The 14820-nt window shown below is 31.3% G+C and overlaps 1 protein-coding gene across 1 annotated transcript in view; it reads right to left on the bottom strand.

The window, feature by feature from the left end:
* LOC107709510 (collagen alpha-1(XXIV) chain-like) overlaps positions 1-14820 on the bottom strand; it is a 125639-nt gene that overhangs the window by 39118 nt on the left and 71701 nt on the right. Inside the window, exons 27-33 of the mRNA XM_016514004.1 lie at positions 14179-14232; positions 13997-14050; positions 8793-8846; positions 8457-8501; positions 3023-3076; positions 1914-1967; positions 1389-1442 (exon numbers count right to left, since the gene is read on the bottom strand). Coding sequence (XP_016369490.1) covers positions 1389-1442; positions 1914-1967; positions 3023-3076; positions 8457-8501; positions 8793-8846; positions 13997-14050; positions 14179-14232 — 369 coding nt within the window. The remainder of the gene's footprint in view (positions 1-1388; positions 1443-1913; positions 1968-3022; positions 3077-8456; positions 8502-8792; positions 8847-13996; positions 14051-14178; positions 14233-14820) is intronic.

Below are 14820 nucleotides of genomic sequence, written 5' to 3' on the forward strand. Positions count from 1 at the left end.
ATTAGGGGTTGCACCGACTAATCGACTAGTCGACTTCAATGCTCTGCCATGACGCTTTAAGCTTGACGTCGACTAGTCGCTGGTCCTATAGAGGGCGCAACAGGATAAGAAATCTTTGAAGGACTTCCACATTTACGCTCCGTTTCCAAACAGTTCAAATGACAAATAAATGCACAAGACATGTGTGATTATATTACTGGATGCTCGAAGTTGAACAGGAGAATGCACGTTTTAAACAGCTTATTGTACAGGTAAATTAATCACCGTTCTAATCTAATGCGCTGCTGCACTGTAACACACACACATAGGCTACAGACAGTAGCGCGTACATCACGCGCACAGAATCATTCAGCGCGGAGATGTATTGTCAACACTGTTCTGTGATTTCTCAGTAAAATAGCTTAGAAACTGAGAAGTTCAAGCATATATTTCTTAATAACTAAATGCCACAGCTTCACTACTAGTAGAGAGATGCTGCCAGGTAGAATTAATTCACACAAGCAATCGCTCTCACTAATGCATTCATATTAATGTAATATTTACTGTGCTACTTTATCTGTATCTGATTTAGAATGAGCAGAAATCTGTGAGAAATATAACGATGCTGATAAGCTCCAGACTTATTTGTTCATTAATGACGTCATCAGCGACTAGTCGACTTCGACTCGACTTTCATCACATAAAATTCGACTTTAAAAAATCAGAAGTCGTTCAACCCCTAATGTGTACCCAAGTGCATGCTGGGCCGACCAAAGAAAAAATTAGCAGCAAACAGTTTTTACACAATTTGTGAACTGTTGATGCAGAATATACTGAAAAACAATTTAAAGATTTACTTCAATTTGAATAATTTAGACTCTGAAATTGCTAATAAATTTCACAAATAATTACAAACGAACATTGAATTAAACATGCAATTTTGAAGTTGAAAGAAGTATTTTCTTGTAAAATGTACTCCAATAAACTTTGTTTTATTTAGTTATTTATATACATTTAATAAATCACTTTTTACAAGTATATTGATCAAACTTGCCAGAAAATGGTTTACAAGGCGACAGGTTTGACAAGACAAGGCATTATGCATTTCTCATCATTCTCTAAAATAGATCAAATAGAATGCAAAAATAAAATAATAAATGAAATAAAATGCTAAAATAGTAAATCTCAAAATCCCTTTTATCATTTTATTGTATTACGAGTAAAAATGTTCAAGCGTAAAAGTGTTCCTGTTGCCCAAATGATAAAAGCATGGCGCTAGCAACAACAGGGTCATGGGTTTGATTTGCAGGAAATGCATAATAATATGTATAAATGCAGTGCAAGTCGTTTCGGATAAATGCATCAACCTCGATGTAAATGCAAGTAGAGAATTTAATCTGGAGTCTCACCTTTGGTCCATCCTTCCCTTGATGCCCATCCTCTCCAGGTGGCCCTGGAGGACCCTAAAACAAACAGTAGCATGTTAGACCAGGTTTTAAATGCAGAAAAGCATCATGGGATTCATCCCACACACCAGCTGAAACTGCTGCAGAAATGTGCTTATTTGTTTTTCCTATTAACTATTACTTACCATTACCATTACATTAACATTTATTTTTTCCCACAATGCAGTAATGGGAATGAATTTATGATTTATTTTGGGATGAAACACGAGCCGGAAAAATGCACGAAAGGTTTCATGAGATTCACTAAGTTAGGACGCTGCTCCCGATGTCATAATATCCAATAACAAACACAGAGCATTGCTTGAATAATTGAACCAGAGACAAAGACGTTCAGTGTGTGTGAGCCTGAGGGTCCTTCTGTCAGATTATTGACACTGTTTGGCTCACATGAGTTAAAGCAATGAAAATACACTGATGGATCACGTTCACTTGGACATTTTGGAGCAGGAATGAGGTCGGTTCACTCACTCTGATGCCCGGTTGGCCCAGTTCACCCTCTTCTCCGACAGGCCCCATTTCACCCTGGAAAAAGACAGAAAGACACAGTTGAAAATGCCAACAGTTCTCGCTTTAATACTGTTATTATTGGAGCTTGTCAGTATAAATCATCCGTTTCCATTGTATTTAATTGTAAACGGCAGCTTGGATATTCTGCTTAACGTCTCCTTTTGAGTTCCACAGCAAATGTAATTAATACGACATTAGAAAGATGGTAATTTTTGGATCTCTTTAAGTCTATAAAGCCTACTGTATCATATTTGATACGGAAAGGCCTCTAAATGATCAACACGATCGAAACATTGCTGAAAAACCTGTTGCACAATCTACTCCATGCCTTCTGTCATCTGATTTATAGAGTTTTTTTATCCAGTAAAAGCTTGTTTAGTGTAATTGCACAAACGTGTCTTTCTGCTGTCAGATCTTGACTGGTTTTTATCAAGTAAGCGTCAGAATAACTGCAGTAATATCTCCAGATGAACACTTACTGGACTGAAGCAGCTCAGCTTTACTTGATTCTCCATCAATCATGTTTTAGAGTCTCAAATCTGATCCTCAGGATCTTTTGAGGAGCGTTTGTTTCCAGAAGCTTTACTTTCACTGTTCCTCAGCGGAGGAATGATCTTCACAAGCCTCCAGAACATCTCACATCTTCTGAGGAGCCTTTATTTGTTCATTTGATATATTATTGGAGATATAGAGTGACGACTGATATTTATATCATTTTATGTCAGTATCTGCTGTACTGTTATAAAGATCTCACTGATTTACATTATAAGCATCAGAATTTCATCTTACTTTTGTCCATATAAATAGCAACATCTGCACCAAATAGCATATTCTTGCTCAGTTTGAGTCTCTGAATAAAATCAAGCTGTTTTTCTCTTCATATTCTCACTCTATCAGACTATATGTGTCGTAAAAGCCTGATGCATCAAATATGATACTCAACAAAAACCACATATGCACATTTTCTTTTAATATTTTAATCTAAAGTTTCAATCATCTGTTCCATTTAAATTTCCATTTCTGACTATTATTACATGTCAGGCTTTACAGGGTTAAGAGTTTTGCCTCACCTTGATCCCAGGTTCACCCACAGGTCCCTGCTCTCCTTCAGGTCCTGGAGGTCCCTGTGCATGCACATAAGAGGGAAAAACACCAGCAAACAAGAAGTCAAAATAACACAAACATACTCATATATCAGATCCTAAACACAGAAATAAAGCCAAATTAAATAACATGCAACATAATTAATTTACTAAATGATTAAAATGTGCAATTATTAACGGTTCTGCAGTGCACCATGTGTTTTTACACTTCTTAGGGAGCCTGTAATCTATATTGAATTCAACAGTATTAGGTAACTCGGCACTGTAAAGAATTATCCCTCATTTAATTTGCATGTTATTGCATAATTGAGCACAGAAGAAATCCATTACACACAAAAATTCTGTTTCTTTCAGGATGTACCTCGTGACCTTGCTCTCCATCTGGTCCCGGGTGCCCTGGGGGGCCTCTGGAGCCCTTAAAATAATCAAATAAATATGATGTAAATATGAAATCACGCACAATTCCCCCCAAAACAAACAGTTTTCTCATAAGCAGTCTTGTTTTGATATTATAAATTATATTTACATGAATCGCCCTTGGCGCTGGATGTGAAAGGATCTTACGATTATGCCTAACTAGAGGTGAATTTCACCTTGCATGTTTTAATGCACATGTGAACAGCATAAAAGTGAGTGTCCATATGTTGATGCATGTTTCTATGTGCACATAATCGCGTGTCAACATGAGGACATTCAGATGCACATGGGATCAAAGACTGGAAACATGAACCCGTTCCAGAGACGCTGTTAAACATCTTTCATCTGCTTACAGAACGGCTGATTACATGTTTAGATGTAAAGACACAAAACCCTGGCGCTCAACGCAGGAAATGCCTCACAAACCCTCGGAGGTCTTCACATCATGACTTACATGTGTTACACAGGAAAGATGCATCAATGAGTCACGTCATGCATGCTTGCTGAGACTATATAGCGCACATTTCTGAAGGTTTAGCACATTGCTAGTCATATTCAGTCATGTTCAAATTAATACCCTTCAGTTGATGAAGTTTTAGATCTTTATTTTTGCTTGTCTACACTCAGACATCATGCCACTTTATTGCAGTCCAAAACTTTTTTTATTTAAATGCATGCCGTTTACTTAATCAGGTTGTTATTGTTTAAACAAACTATTAAAAAATCATTTTTGTTAATTGGAATAAAGCTGAAATAAAATAAAATATAAAATTTAGATTAAATTATTCTCTTTAAAAAACGTCAAAATTAACGAAAATTAGAAGTGTTGTAGACATTTAAGTATTAAAATGACTAAAATTAATGAAATAAAATTAAAGCTATATAGAAATATTTAAAACTAACAAAAAGACAAACATGCTCAACAAAAAATTGGAATAAAGCTGAAATAAAATAAAATATAAAATTTAGATTAAATTATTCTCTTTAAAAAACGTCAAAATTAACGAAAATTAGAAGTGTTGTAGACATTTAAGTATTAAAATGACTAAAATTAATGAAATAAAATTAAAGCTATATAGAAATATTTAAAACTAATAAAACGACAAACATGCTCAACAAAACTACTAAAGCTTAACATAAGTAAAATAAAAATGTAAAATAAAATACAGCTAATTCATTTATATATATATATATATAATATGTGATTAATATACATGTTTAGACTTCATGAAGTCAGATTACACATTATTCAGTTTAAAAAAACGTCCCATAGAACAGAAACATCACAAATGAGATCTCTAATAATGTCATTGATTTTCTTAGATGGCAATGAGAATAAATATATTGCAAATGTCTCCTGTGTCTCAGATGTTTCTCCTGTGAAAAAAAGCCAAGTACATGGTTAATTTAGTTCACCAAATCTTAAACCATATTTTTTTTTTACTTGAAATAAAATAAACGTTAACTGAAATAAAATTAAATAAACACTTTTTTTCAGTTAGTTGCCAAATCAACATGTCTCATTTTCTTTTAACCTGATGTACTAAAATAATTCAAACGGAATTAAAAATGAATAAAAACTATTTAAAAAAACTAATAAAAATGACAAAAACACTCAACAAAACAACAAACAATTTAACTAAAATTAAAATGAAAGGGGAAAATACAAAAATTACATCTAATTCCAAATACTAAAATTTATAAAATATAATATTATATATATATAAAACTCCTCTAGAGTTTCAGAGATCCTAAATGTCTCAAACTGTGCTCAAATTTCTCATCAAATGATCTGAGCTGCTTTCCACATTCATTTCACAGTTTCTAAACTTGTACATGACAACTAGTGACCCATCTGTGTGTTTTTATTTCCCCAAAGGAATTTTAGGACAAACATCCGAGACAAAAGTGATACGTGAATGAAATCTACTGTAAATGAGCTGCGAAAGAGCAAAATCTGAGAAATACAAGTACAGAAATAATAACACAAGCTACATATTTTACACATCTGATTTAGTTGTAAAACATAGCTGCTTTACAGAATGGAAACGTCTGAGTTTGAGTTTGTTTCTATGATGGAGATGTACGCCAGCAGGGACCCACAGCCTTTCTGCTCTTATTTTCGTCTGTTTTTCTTTCCGTCTTTATCAGACACTGCTACGCTGAGAAACAGGAACCGCTGGCTTTAACATGCACCTGTGTTATCAGAGCAGTTCTCAGTGAGATCTCACTGTTCCCACAACAGAGACGCAGTTTCCATGACTGCTCAAACCAACACACTGCTTTAATAACATCAACAGCCCATTTTTATCACCCCATTCATCAAAAGTCATAAGTGCACTTCATTTTCCAGCAGTAAATATAACTTACACAAAGATGCATTAATAACAGTCATAAACGCTTCCATATGTGACCCTCTCAACTACACCTTCACTTCACTTGCTTCATATTCAAGGAAATAAAGTCACGATAAATCCACTCAGGGATAATAATTGGCTAGCATTAAAGATGATGATGATGAACACACTGTATTAGATTGTGAGTTTCCAGATCAGTCACTTATAAGGTTTCATGACAGTTCAGATGTTGCCTTAGAAGGCAGCTGACTATGTAGGCAGCAGACAGCAAACTAGGTACTTTTGGCAACATATTTTAGCATTTTAATATGATTATTTTAATTCTTTTGAATATTAAAATATAATAGTATTTATTTAAACAAAATTAATATTTTTGGCAACACATTTTACAATTTTAATACGATTATTTTAATAACTGAGTGTTAAAATAAAATAAAAGTATTTATTTAAATAAAAATATTTTTTGGCGACATATTTTACTATTTAAATACAACTGTTTTAATACTTTTTTAAATATTAAAATCAAATAATAGTATTTATTTAAAAGAAAGATATTTTGGCAACATATTTTACTATTTTACTACAACTATTTTATTACCGTTGAGTATAAAAAAATAGTATTTATTTAAATATAAATCATACTATTTTTGGCAACATATTTTAATATTTTAATACAATTGTTTTAATATCTTTGAGTATTAAAAATAGTATTTTAAGCAAAAAAATATTGGCAACACATTTCACTATTTTAAGGTCATTATTTTAATATTTTTGAGTATAAAAATAAATTAATACTATTTATTTAAATAAAAGAAAAATCATTTTTTGCAACATATTTTACTATTTTAACACAATTATTTTAATAGTTTTGATTATTAAAATAACAGTATTTATTTAAACAAAAGAAAAATCATTTTTGGCAACATTATGACCATTTTAATATGAATAATAGGATTGATTTCAACAACAATAATCATATTTTTGGCAACATATTTTACCATTTTTATTTTATTATTTTAATACCTTTTGAGTATTAAAAAAATGTAATAGTATTTATTTAAGTAAAAATATTATTTTTTGGCAACATATTTTGCTTAGATTTTATTTTATTTATTTTTTAAATCCAATATAACACCATACCAGCATAAGATTTCTGAAGGATCGTGTGACCCTGAAGACTGGAGTAATGACGCTGAAAATTCGTGTTTGATGACAGCAATAAATTACAGTTTACAATACATTACAATAGAATACAGTTATTTTGAATTTTAATAATTTTTCACAATTTTACTGTATTTTTGATCAAATAAATGCACCTTTGGTAAGCAGAAGAAACTTATTTTAGAAACATCAAAAAATCTTACAGACCGTTTGACGTTTGAACACTAGTGTATATTTTGCTGTTGAATGTGCCGCTAACAGTCTGTCAACATTCACCAATCATGGCTGACAGTATTTGCATATCCTAGTGCTCTGATTCACTATTATTCACTATTATCAGTGAGGTGTATCACTGGATCACATCATCACCCATCTGCAGCATTAAAGCAGTGTTTATCTGTTCACAGGAAGCCTGCGGTTTAAACATCATAAATCATCTGAGTTATGAATGAAGCCGCAGCGCTTTAATGAGTCTGTGAAACACCGAACTGCACAGATGCCAAAACTTCACATTCACCATCAGCCACTAGAGGATGCTGTGAGCTCGAGAGCATTAAAACCCCTCAGGCTTCAACAGGCGAGTGTGAACAGTAAACGCTTCGACACACACCTCACACACACATCCTGACAGCAAACACACTCGTGCTTTATCACAGGAAAAACACAGACGCTAGACACAGCTGCTATATATATGTGATAAATAGGGATGGGAATCATAAGGAGACTCCACTTTACAATTCTGGTTCCTTAACAATTATTTCAATCATTTTGATCATTAAAACAAAAAAATAGCATTTATTTAAAAAAGAAAAAAAAAAAGAAAAGTATTTTTGACAACATATTTTACTATTTTAGTCAGATTGTTTAAATGCCTGAATATAAAATAAAATAATGCAATTTATTTAAACAAAAATAATAGCATTTTTGGCAACATACTATATTTTAATATGATTATTTTAATACTTTTGAGTATTAAAAGAAAATAGTATTCAATAAATAGTTTTTTTTAATAGTATTTTTGGATTGTATTTTTTTAAAAAACATTTCTATTTAATGTCTTTTTTTATTTAGTTTTAGTAATTGTAGTATTTCAAATTAATTACTTATTTTGTTTCAGTTAGTTGCCAAGGCAACATTTCTCTTTTTTAAAAGTTTTTCCATCACATATTTAGATTTTCTTTCAGCTTAATTTCAGTTACCAAAAAATATTTTTATTAGCTTTATTTTTTCCAATCTGCAGAAACACACGTTTATCTAGCTCATCTAACTGAGGACATATCAAATACGACGATTGTTTTTATATAAAGATGACTTCTGATTTGTACAAACCCTAAAAATGCACATTATTTTAAGTGTGAATAGTTTTTCCATATGAAGACGTCCCAAGTGAAGATTTTGTCTCAACTTCTGGGGACAATTTTATCTAAATGTTAAAATTTGATTTTCAAGTGTTTAGAGTTGCTTACGATGAATCCCGGAGGTCCATTGTTCCCTGGAGATCCCTTTTCACCCTGCAAAACAACAGCAGTTGAGCTGTCAAGCATGTGTGATGTGTGTCTGCAGTAGCTCTGTAATGCAAATCGCAATGCAATTGTTTTGGGTTTTGTAGTGGTGTGAAAGGCACCATGAAAGTGCAGTTTTCTATCATGTGTGATCTGTTTCCTCTTGAAACAGGAAGTTGGTGTACGACACAGGGACATTAATGATCACAATGTTTTCCCAGAACAACAGAGTTTAACTTTTACATGCCTATATGATTGTCTATGTTTGTATATGTTTTTGGTCTGTAGCGATGCTGGTACCTTTATGCCCTCAGGGCCCGGCTCTCCTGGAGGACCGTCAGGTCCCCTCGGGCCCTAAAAGACAAAAACACAACAGGTGAACGGGGTAAAAAATTAACTAATAGATATCACCATACTTACCAGTTGATTGATTACATTAAGAATTGGAGGAAAATATTGTGTATTAGAAGTTTTCTAAAGTGTTATGTTTAAATGTGCAAATGATGCATGATCTAATTGAATATGCACTAACTTTCATAAAATTCCAGAAGATAAATCTGAACATTGGATAAAGCCAGATTCAAAATTCTTGTTTGATTTTGTTGACATATTAGAGTTAAAAGATTTTATAGAGGGGATTTTGGATATCACTTTTTATCACTTCATAAATCAGAAAATACTGTAAACAGCCAGAAAAAATACATTTTCACCATGTTTTTTGGAATAAACTGTTGTATAAAACCATGTGAATGATATATGAACAAACCCCTCAGTAAAAACCTTCAGAATATAGAGAGGAATAAAACTGCTAAGTTTGGTGTTTGTAAGTGCTGCTGAAGTGGAGAAAAAACTCTTTAAAGATATGTATTGAAATTGAAATCTACAAATGCAAATGGTTAACGCGCAATAAAATAAACCTAAAAGTATATTTTGGATGTTTTCTTTCCACTAGTCTGAAATGACAGCAAACACACTCGTGCTTTATCACAGGAAAAACACAGACGCTAGACACAGCTGCTATATATATGTGATAAATAGGGATGGGAATCATAAGGAGACTCCACTTTACAATTCTGGTTCCTTAACAATTATTTCAATCATTTTGATCATTAAAACAAAAAAATAGCATTTATTTAAAAAAGAAAAAAAAAAAGAAAAGTATTTTTGACAACATATTTTACTATTTTAGTCAGATTGTTTAAATGCCTGAATATAAAATAAAATAATGCAATTTATTTAAACAAAAATAATAGCATTTTTGGCAACATACTATATTTTAATATGATTATTTTAATACTTTTGAGTATTAAAAGAAAATAGTATTCAATAAATAGTTTTTTTTAATAGTATTTTTGGCAACACATTTTACTATTTTAATATTATTATTTTAATATTTGTGAGTATTAAAAGAAAACAACAATACTTATTTAAACAAAATAATATTATTTTTGGCAACATAGTTTAATACAACTATTTTAATACTTTTGAGTATTAAAAGAAAACAACAATACTTATTTAAACAAAAATAATTGTATTTTTGGCAACATATTTTACTATTTTATTATGATTATTTTAATACATTTGAGCACTCAAATAAAATAATAGTATTTATTTAAATAAAAATAATAAAAATTTTAGCAACACACTGTATTTTAATATAATTATTTCAATACTTTTGAGTATTAAAAGAAAATAGTATTCAATAAATAGTTTTTTTTTTAAATAGTATTTTAAATTAATAATATTTATTTAAACAAAAATAACAATATTTTTGGCAACATACTGTTCTATTTTAATGACATTAGTTTGATACTTTTGAGTTTGAAATAAAGATAGTAGCATCACAATTGTTAGAACGAGACTTACAGGCGCTCCTGCTGCTCCTCTCTTCCCTGGAGCTCCAGCTTTACCCTACAAACAAACACAAACACAAACACACGTCAAAGAGTTCAACTGAAGCTCACTCACCTCCTCTGAACCACAATGAGCTCAAACCTGTCTGTGGTTTAAATCTACATGATGTGTGGTTTGAGATGAAGCAGAAGTCTGTGATCTATAGATCCATAGTGCAGTGAATCAGACCAGATTTGTGGATCCAACCTCAGGCGTTTTAACAACTAATGAATGATGGAGCTCCATATTAGAGTTAAAAGATTTTATAGAGGGGATTTTGGATATCACTTTTTATCACTTCATAAATCAGAAAATACTGTAAACAGCCAGAAAAAATACATTTTCACCATGTTTTTTGGAATAAACTGTTGTATAAAACCATGTGAATGATATATGAACAAACCCCTCAGTAAAAACCTTCAGAATATAGAGAGGAATAAAACTGCTAAGTTTGGTGTTTGTAAGTGCTGCTGAAGTGGAGAAAAAACTCTTTAAAGATATGTATTGAAATTGAAATCTACAAATGCAAATGGTTAACGCGCAATAAAATAAACCTAAAAGTATATTTTGGATGTTTTCTTTCCACTAGTCTGAAACAACATGTTATGAAAAGCCAAATAGCTCAAAATCTATTAGATTTATTACATCAAGTTCATCCTCATAAACAGTCCAGCTGGGTGAGACGCCACATGCCAGACCAAACACACCGAGAATCAAGGACAAGCCAAACTAAACCAAAACAGAGAGGATCTGTTACACAAACTAGTGTGCTGCCTCGCTGTCTGTTGTCTACTGTCTACATAGGCACACTAATCGAGATGCAACCTCATTAGTGACCACTTTGGAACACACTATATAGACCACTGAGGCTCACAAGAGATGCAACGCACTATGGATTGTAATAGTTTGGTGTTAGGATGTTACTAATATGTGATATGTATTAGCATTAGTTAGCATTGTAATTGTGAACTAAAACTAAAACTATTAAAAATAATTTTCATTAATTGACAAAGTAAAATATATTGACAAAATAAAATATAAAATATGAATTATAAAATAAAATATAAAATATATTAGAAAATGTATTAAGTGTATTATATTAAACATATCATCAAAATGTACAGTAACGTAAACTTAGAGAATGTTGCATTGGCAACTAATTTTTGAAAATATAAATGATAAAATATAATATAAAATATATTAGAGAACTTTAGAAAGCATATTATTAAACTTGTAACATCAAAACTTACAGTAACTTTTAACTTAAAACTTTTACAAAAATATTGTATTGGCAACTAACTGAAATAAGCTGAAGAAACAATATTACTAAAATTATAAAATAAAGCTAAATAGAAATATTTAAAGAAAACTAATAAAAATTATAAAAGCACAAAGGAACATTACTAAAACTTTAACTAAAATTACTGAAAACTATCTTAAGTTGAAGAACTAAAATTACTAAAATAAAAATAAAAATAAATTAAAGCTAAAATATCATAGAAAAACTAATAAAAATGGCAGAAGCGCATAACTAAAACTACTAAAACAAAAATGAAAACAAATTAAAGCTAGATAGAAATATTAATAAAAAAATAATAATAAAAATGATAAAAAGCACATAACAAATTACTAAAACTTAAACTAAAATTACTAAAATGAAAACAAAATGAAAATAAATTAAAGCTAATTATGAACATTAATAACAAAAATTAATAAACATGACGGAAGCACATAACAAAACTACAAAAGATTAAACTAAAATTAAAATGAAAACTAAAAATATAAAAATAAGAGCCAATTCAAAATATTAATAAATCCTACAATAGTATATAAATAATAGTAAGAAACACAAATATCACATATCATTAAACAATTCAATTCACTCTATTTTTTTTTCAGTACTGAATGAATTAAAGGGATAAATATTACAAAATGTCTCTCATTTTGTCCACAATCTTGGACTGAGCTTGTTGCAGTGCATTTTCAGATTGCCATGCAATGCTGCTTTAGAATTGAACCAAAATAAGGGATCTTAAAAGACACTATAATGTATTGAACAGCCGCTGCATTTGCATTTCCTAGGTTTTGGAGCAGAGGCACAGAGCCAAAGAGTCTCGTCTGTTGACTTTGGGTTCATGAACGGAGACTCTCAGGATGTGTAAGCGATCTATCTGTCATGTTTTTCACAAGGGGGTTTTAAGTCACCCATTCTCACCATCATTAAATGAGATCTGCACTGTTTTATATAAACAGAACGGAGGGGAACGTTCTCTTAATTGCAGAGTTTGGCGTGAACCTCAAACCTCTTTTCATCAGCTTCTGTGGCCTCTGACTGACTTCATCCTGTGTCATTAGGACTCATGTCAAACATGCTCTTTCTCTTCCCATTTATTATGTTAGTCAAGGTTCCTGCAAGTAATTGAGTTTACCTTAAACATTTACCCTCACATTGACCTGTTATTAATTAAACCGGCTGTTTTTGCTACTGTACTTTTAAGACAGTTACCCTCTTTGTTACATACATTAGACATTTTAAATGTTATTTTTTTTAAACGTTAAAAAAATTACTTTTTTTCTGCCAGTTTTAATCAGAAAAAAAGTAATTCAGAATATAAATAATATAAATAAAAATATAAAAATGAATATAAACATAAATATTAATTCAATTTCCCAACGAAGACTAGAAGGTAAAAAGCCAGAAATCATTACACATATTAAACTGGAAATAAAATAAAATATTTAAAAAATACAAATCAAAATAAGTACCAAAATAACTAAATCAACTAAAACTAAACAATAAAACGAAAAAGAAAAAAAAAACTAAATACACTGAAAAAACATTTGTAGTAACTCCAAGTAACACATTGAATTAAACATGAAATTTTGAAGAAAAACTGAAGTGTTTTTTTTTACAGACATATATATATATATATATAAAAAAAAGCTAATAAAAATGACAAAAACACAACAATTAAAAAAATTACTAAAATTAAAATGCAGAAATGCAGAGCATAGTAGTACAAAAATGATAATAAAATTAATTATAAATATATTTATATTCTTAAATGGATTCAGATGAATTGGCCACTCAATTAAGTGTGTAATAATGACTATTAGTGGTGATTGGTGATGGTCAGGCGTATACATACATCATATTCTGTTTGACCACTAGAGGTCCCTGTGGTTTATCTATAAACATGATTCACTCGGTCAGCAAAACACTAAAAACAGAGAGAGAGCTGAATGCATTACACTTAAGCATTTTTAGGATCATTAATGCATTGTGACATTATATTCAATAATAAATTGTCATAAAAATACAGCCATAAAGCAACAAAATATTAATGGTCTTAAAAAAAATACTTAATTTTCTTGATATTATAAAAAATTAAATTATATTAAATTATGATTTCTTCTGTGTCATGTTATAAATCTGAGTTGAAATACCTGGTTATTTCTTGGTAACAATCACCCAAATCTGCTGTCAATCAAAGGTTTCCACCAATCAAATCTCTCTACTCCAGTTCAGATTTCAGTTTGCTTAGTTCTAGCTGCATCGACATCATTAGCTACACAAAAAAAGCATGCATTTCTTTCACGTTTCATCTTACCCTTCGCCCTTTCGGCCCGGGAAGGCCTGCTGCTCCTCTCGGCCCTTGTGGACCCTTGAGAAAAAGAGACAGACAGAAAGAGACAAAGTAAAATTTCAACTTTCAAGTGGAAAGATACTCAACCTCAATCTTTCACCCCAAAATTTGCATCTCAAACCGCAGAGGATCATGGGAAAACTTACTGGTGGACCTTGTGGGCCGAAATCCCCAGGACCTCCTGGAAGACCCAGATACCCCTTAAACAGACAAAGAGGCACACGGTTAACTCAATAAACCTACTAACCAGTGACCACTAACTAACTAGTGAACAGATTCGGATTGGACTAACTCAGTTTTCTAAATGATTTATACAGAAATCTGTTCTACTCGTGTTGACAAATGATTTACGCACGTTTTGCATCACGCAACAATTTACATACAAGAAACGATTCGCTCTTCTGGTGTTTCATGAAAGAAACTATTAATGATGTTCTTCCTCAGTATTTTTGTCTTGTTTTTCTGTACAAATGTCTAAACACTCTTATACTGTGTGTGTTTGAGTAGAATTATGTATTATTTGAAAAATTAAAAGAATTGAGAATGCTTTTAAAGGTGACATATCATGAAAATCTGACTTTTCCAGGTTTTAAGTGCTATAATCAGGTCCCCGGTGCATCTACCAACCAAGCAAACGTGAAAAAGATTAACCCAGTCACTTAGTTTTGGGAAGCCTTTTTCTGCAAGTATCTGAGAAAACGAGCGCGTCTGATTTTGCTCCCTTGGTGACGTGGCAAAGGGATCTCATTATAATATCACCGCCCCTTAATCTGCCCACTGCGCCGTCA

The sequence above is a fragment of the Sinocyclocheilus rhinocerous genome, unplaced genomic scaffold (genome assembly GCF_001515625.1).
Source record: "Sinocyclocheilus rhinocerous isolate Xijiao unplaced genomic scaffold, SAMN03320098_v1.1 scaffold686, whole genome shotgun sequence".
NCBI classification, from domain to species: domain Eukaryota; kingdom Metazoa; phylum Chordata; class Actinopteri; order Cypriniformes; family Cyprinidae; genus Sinocyclocheilus; species Sinocyclocheilus rhinocerous.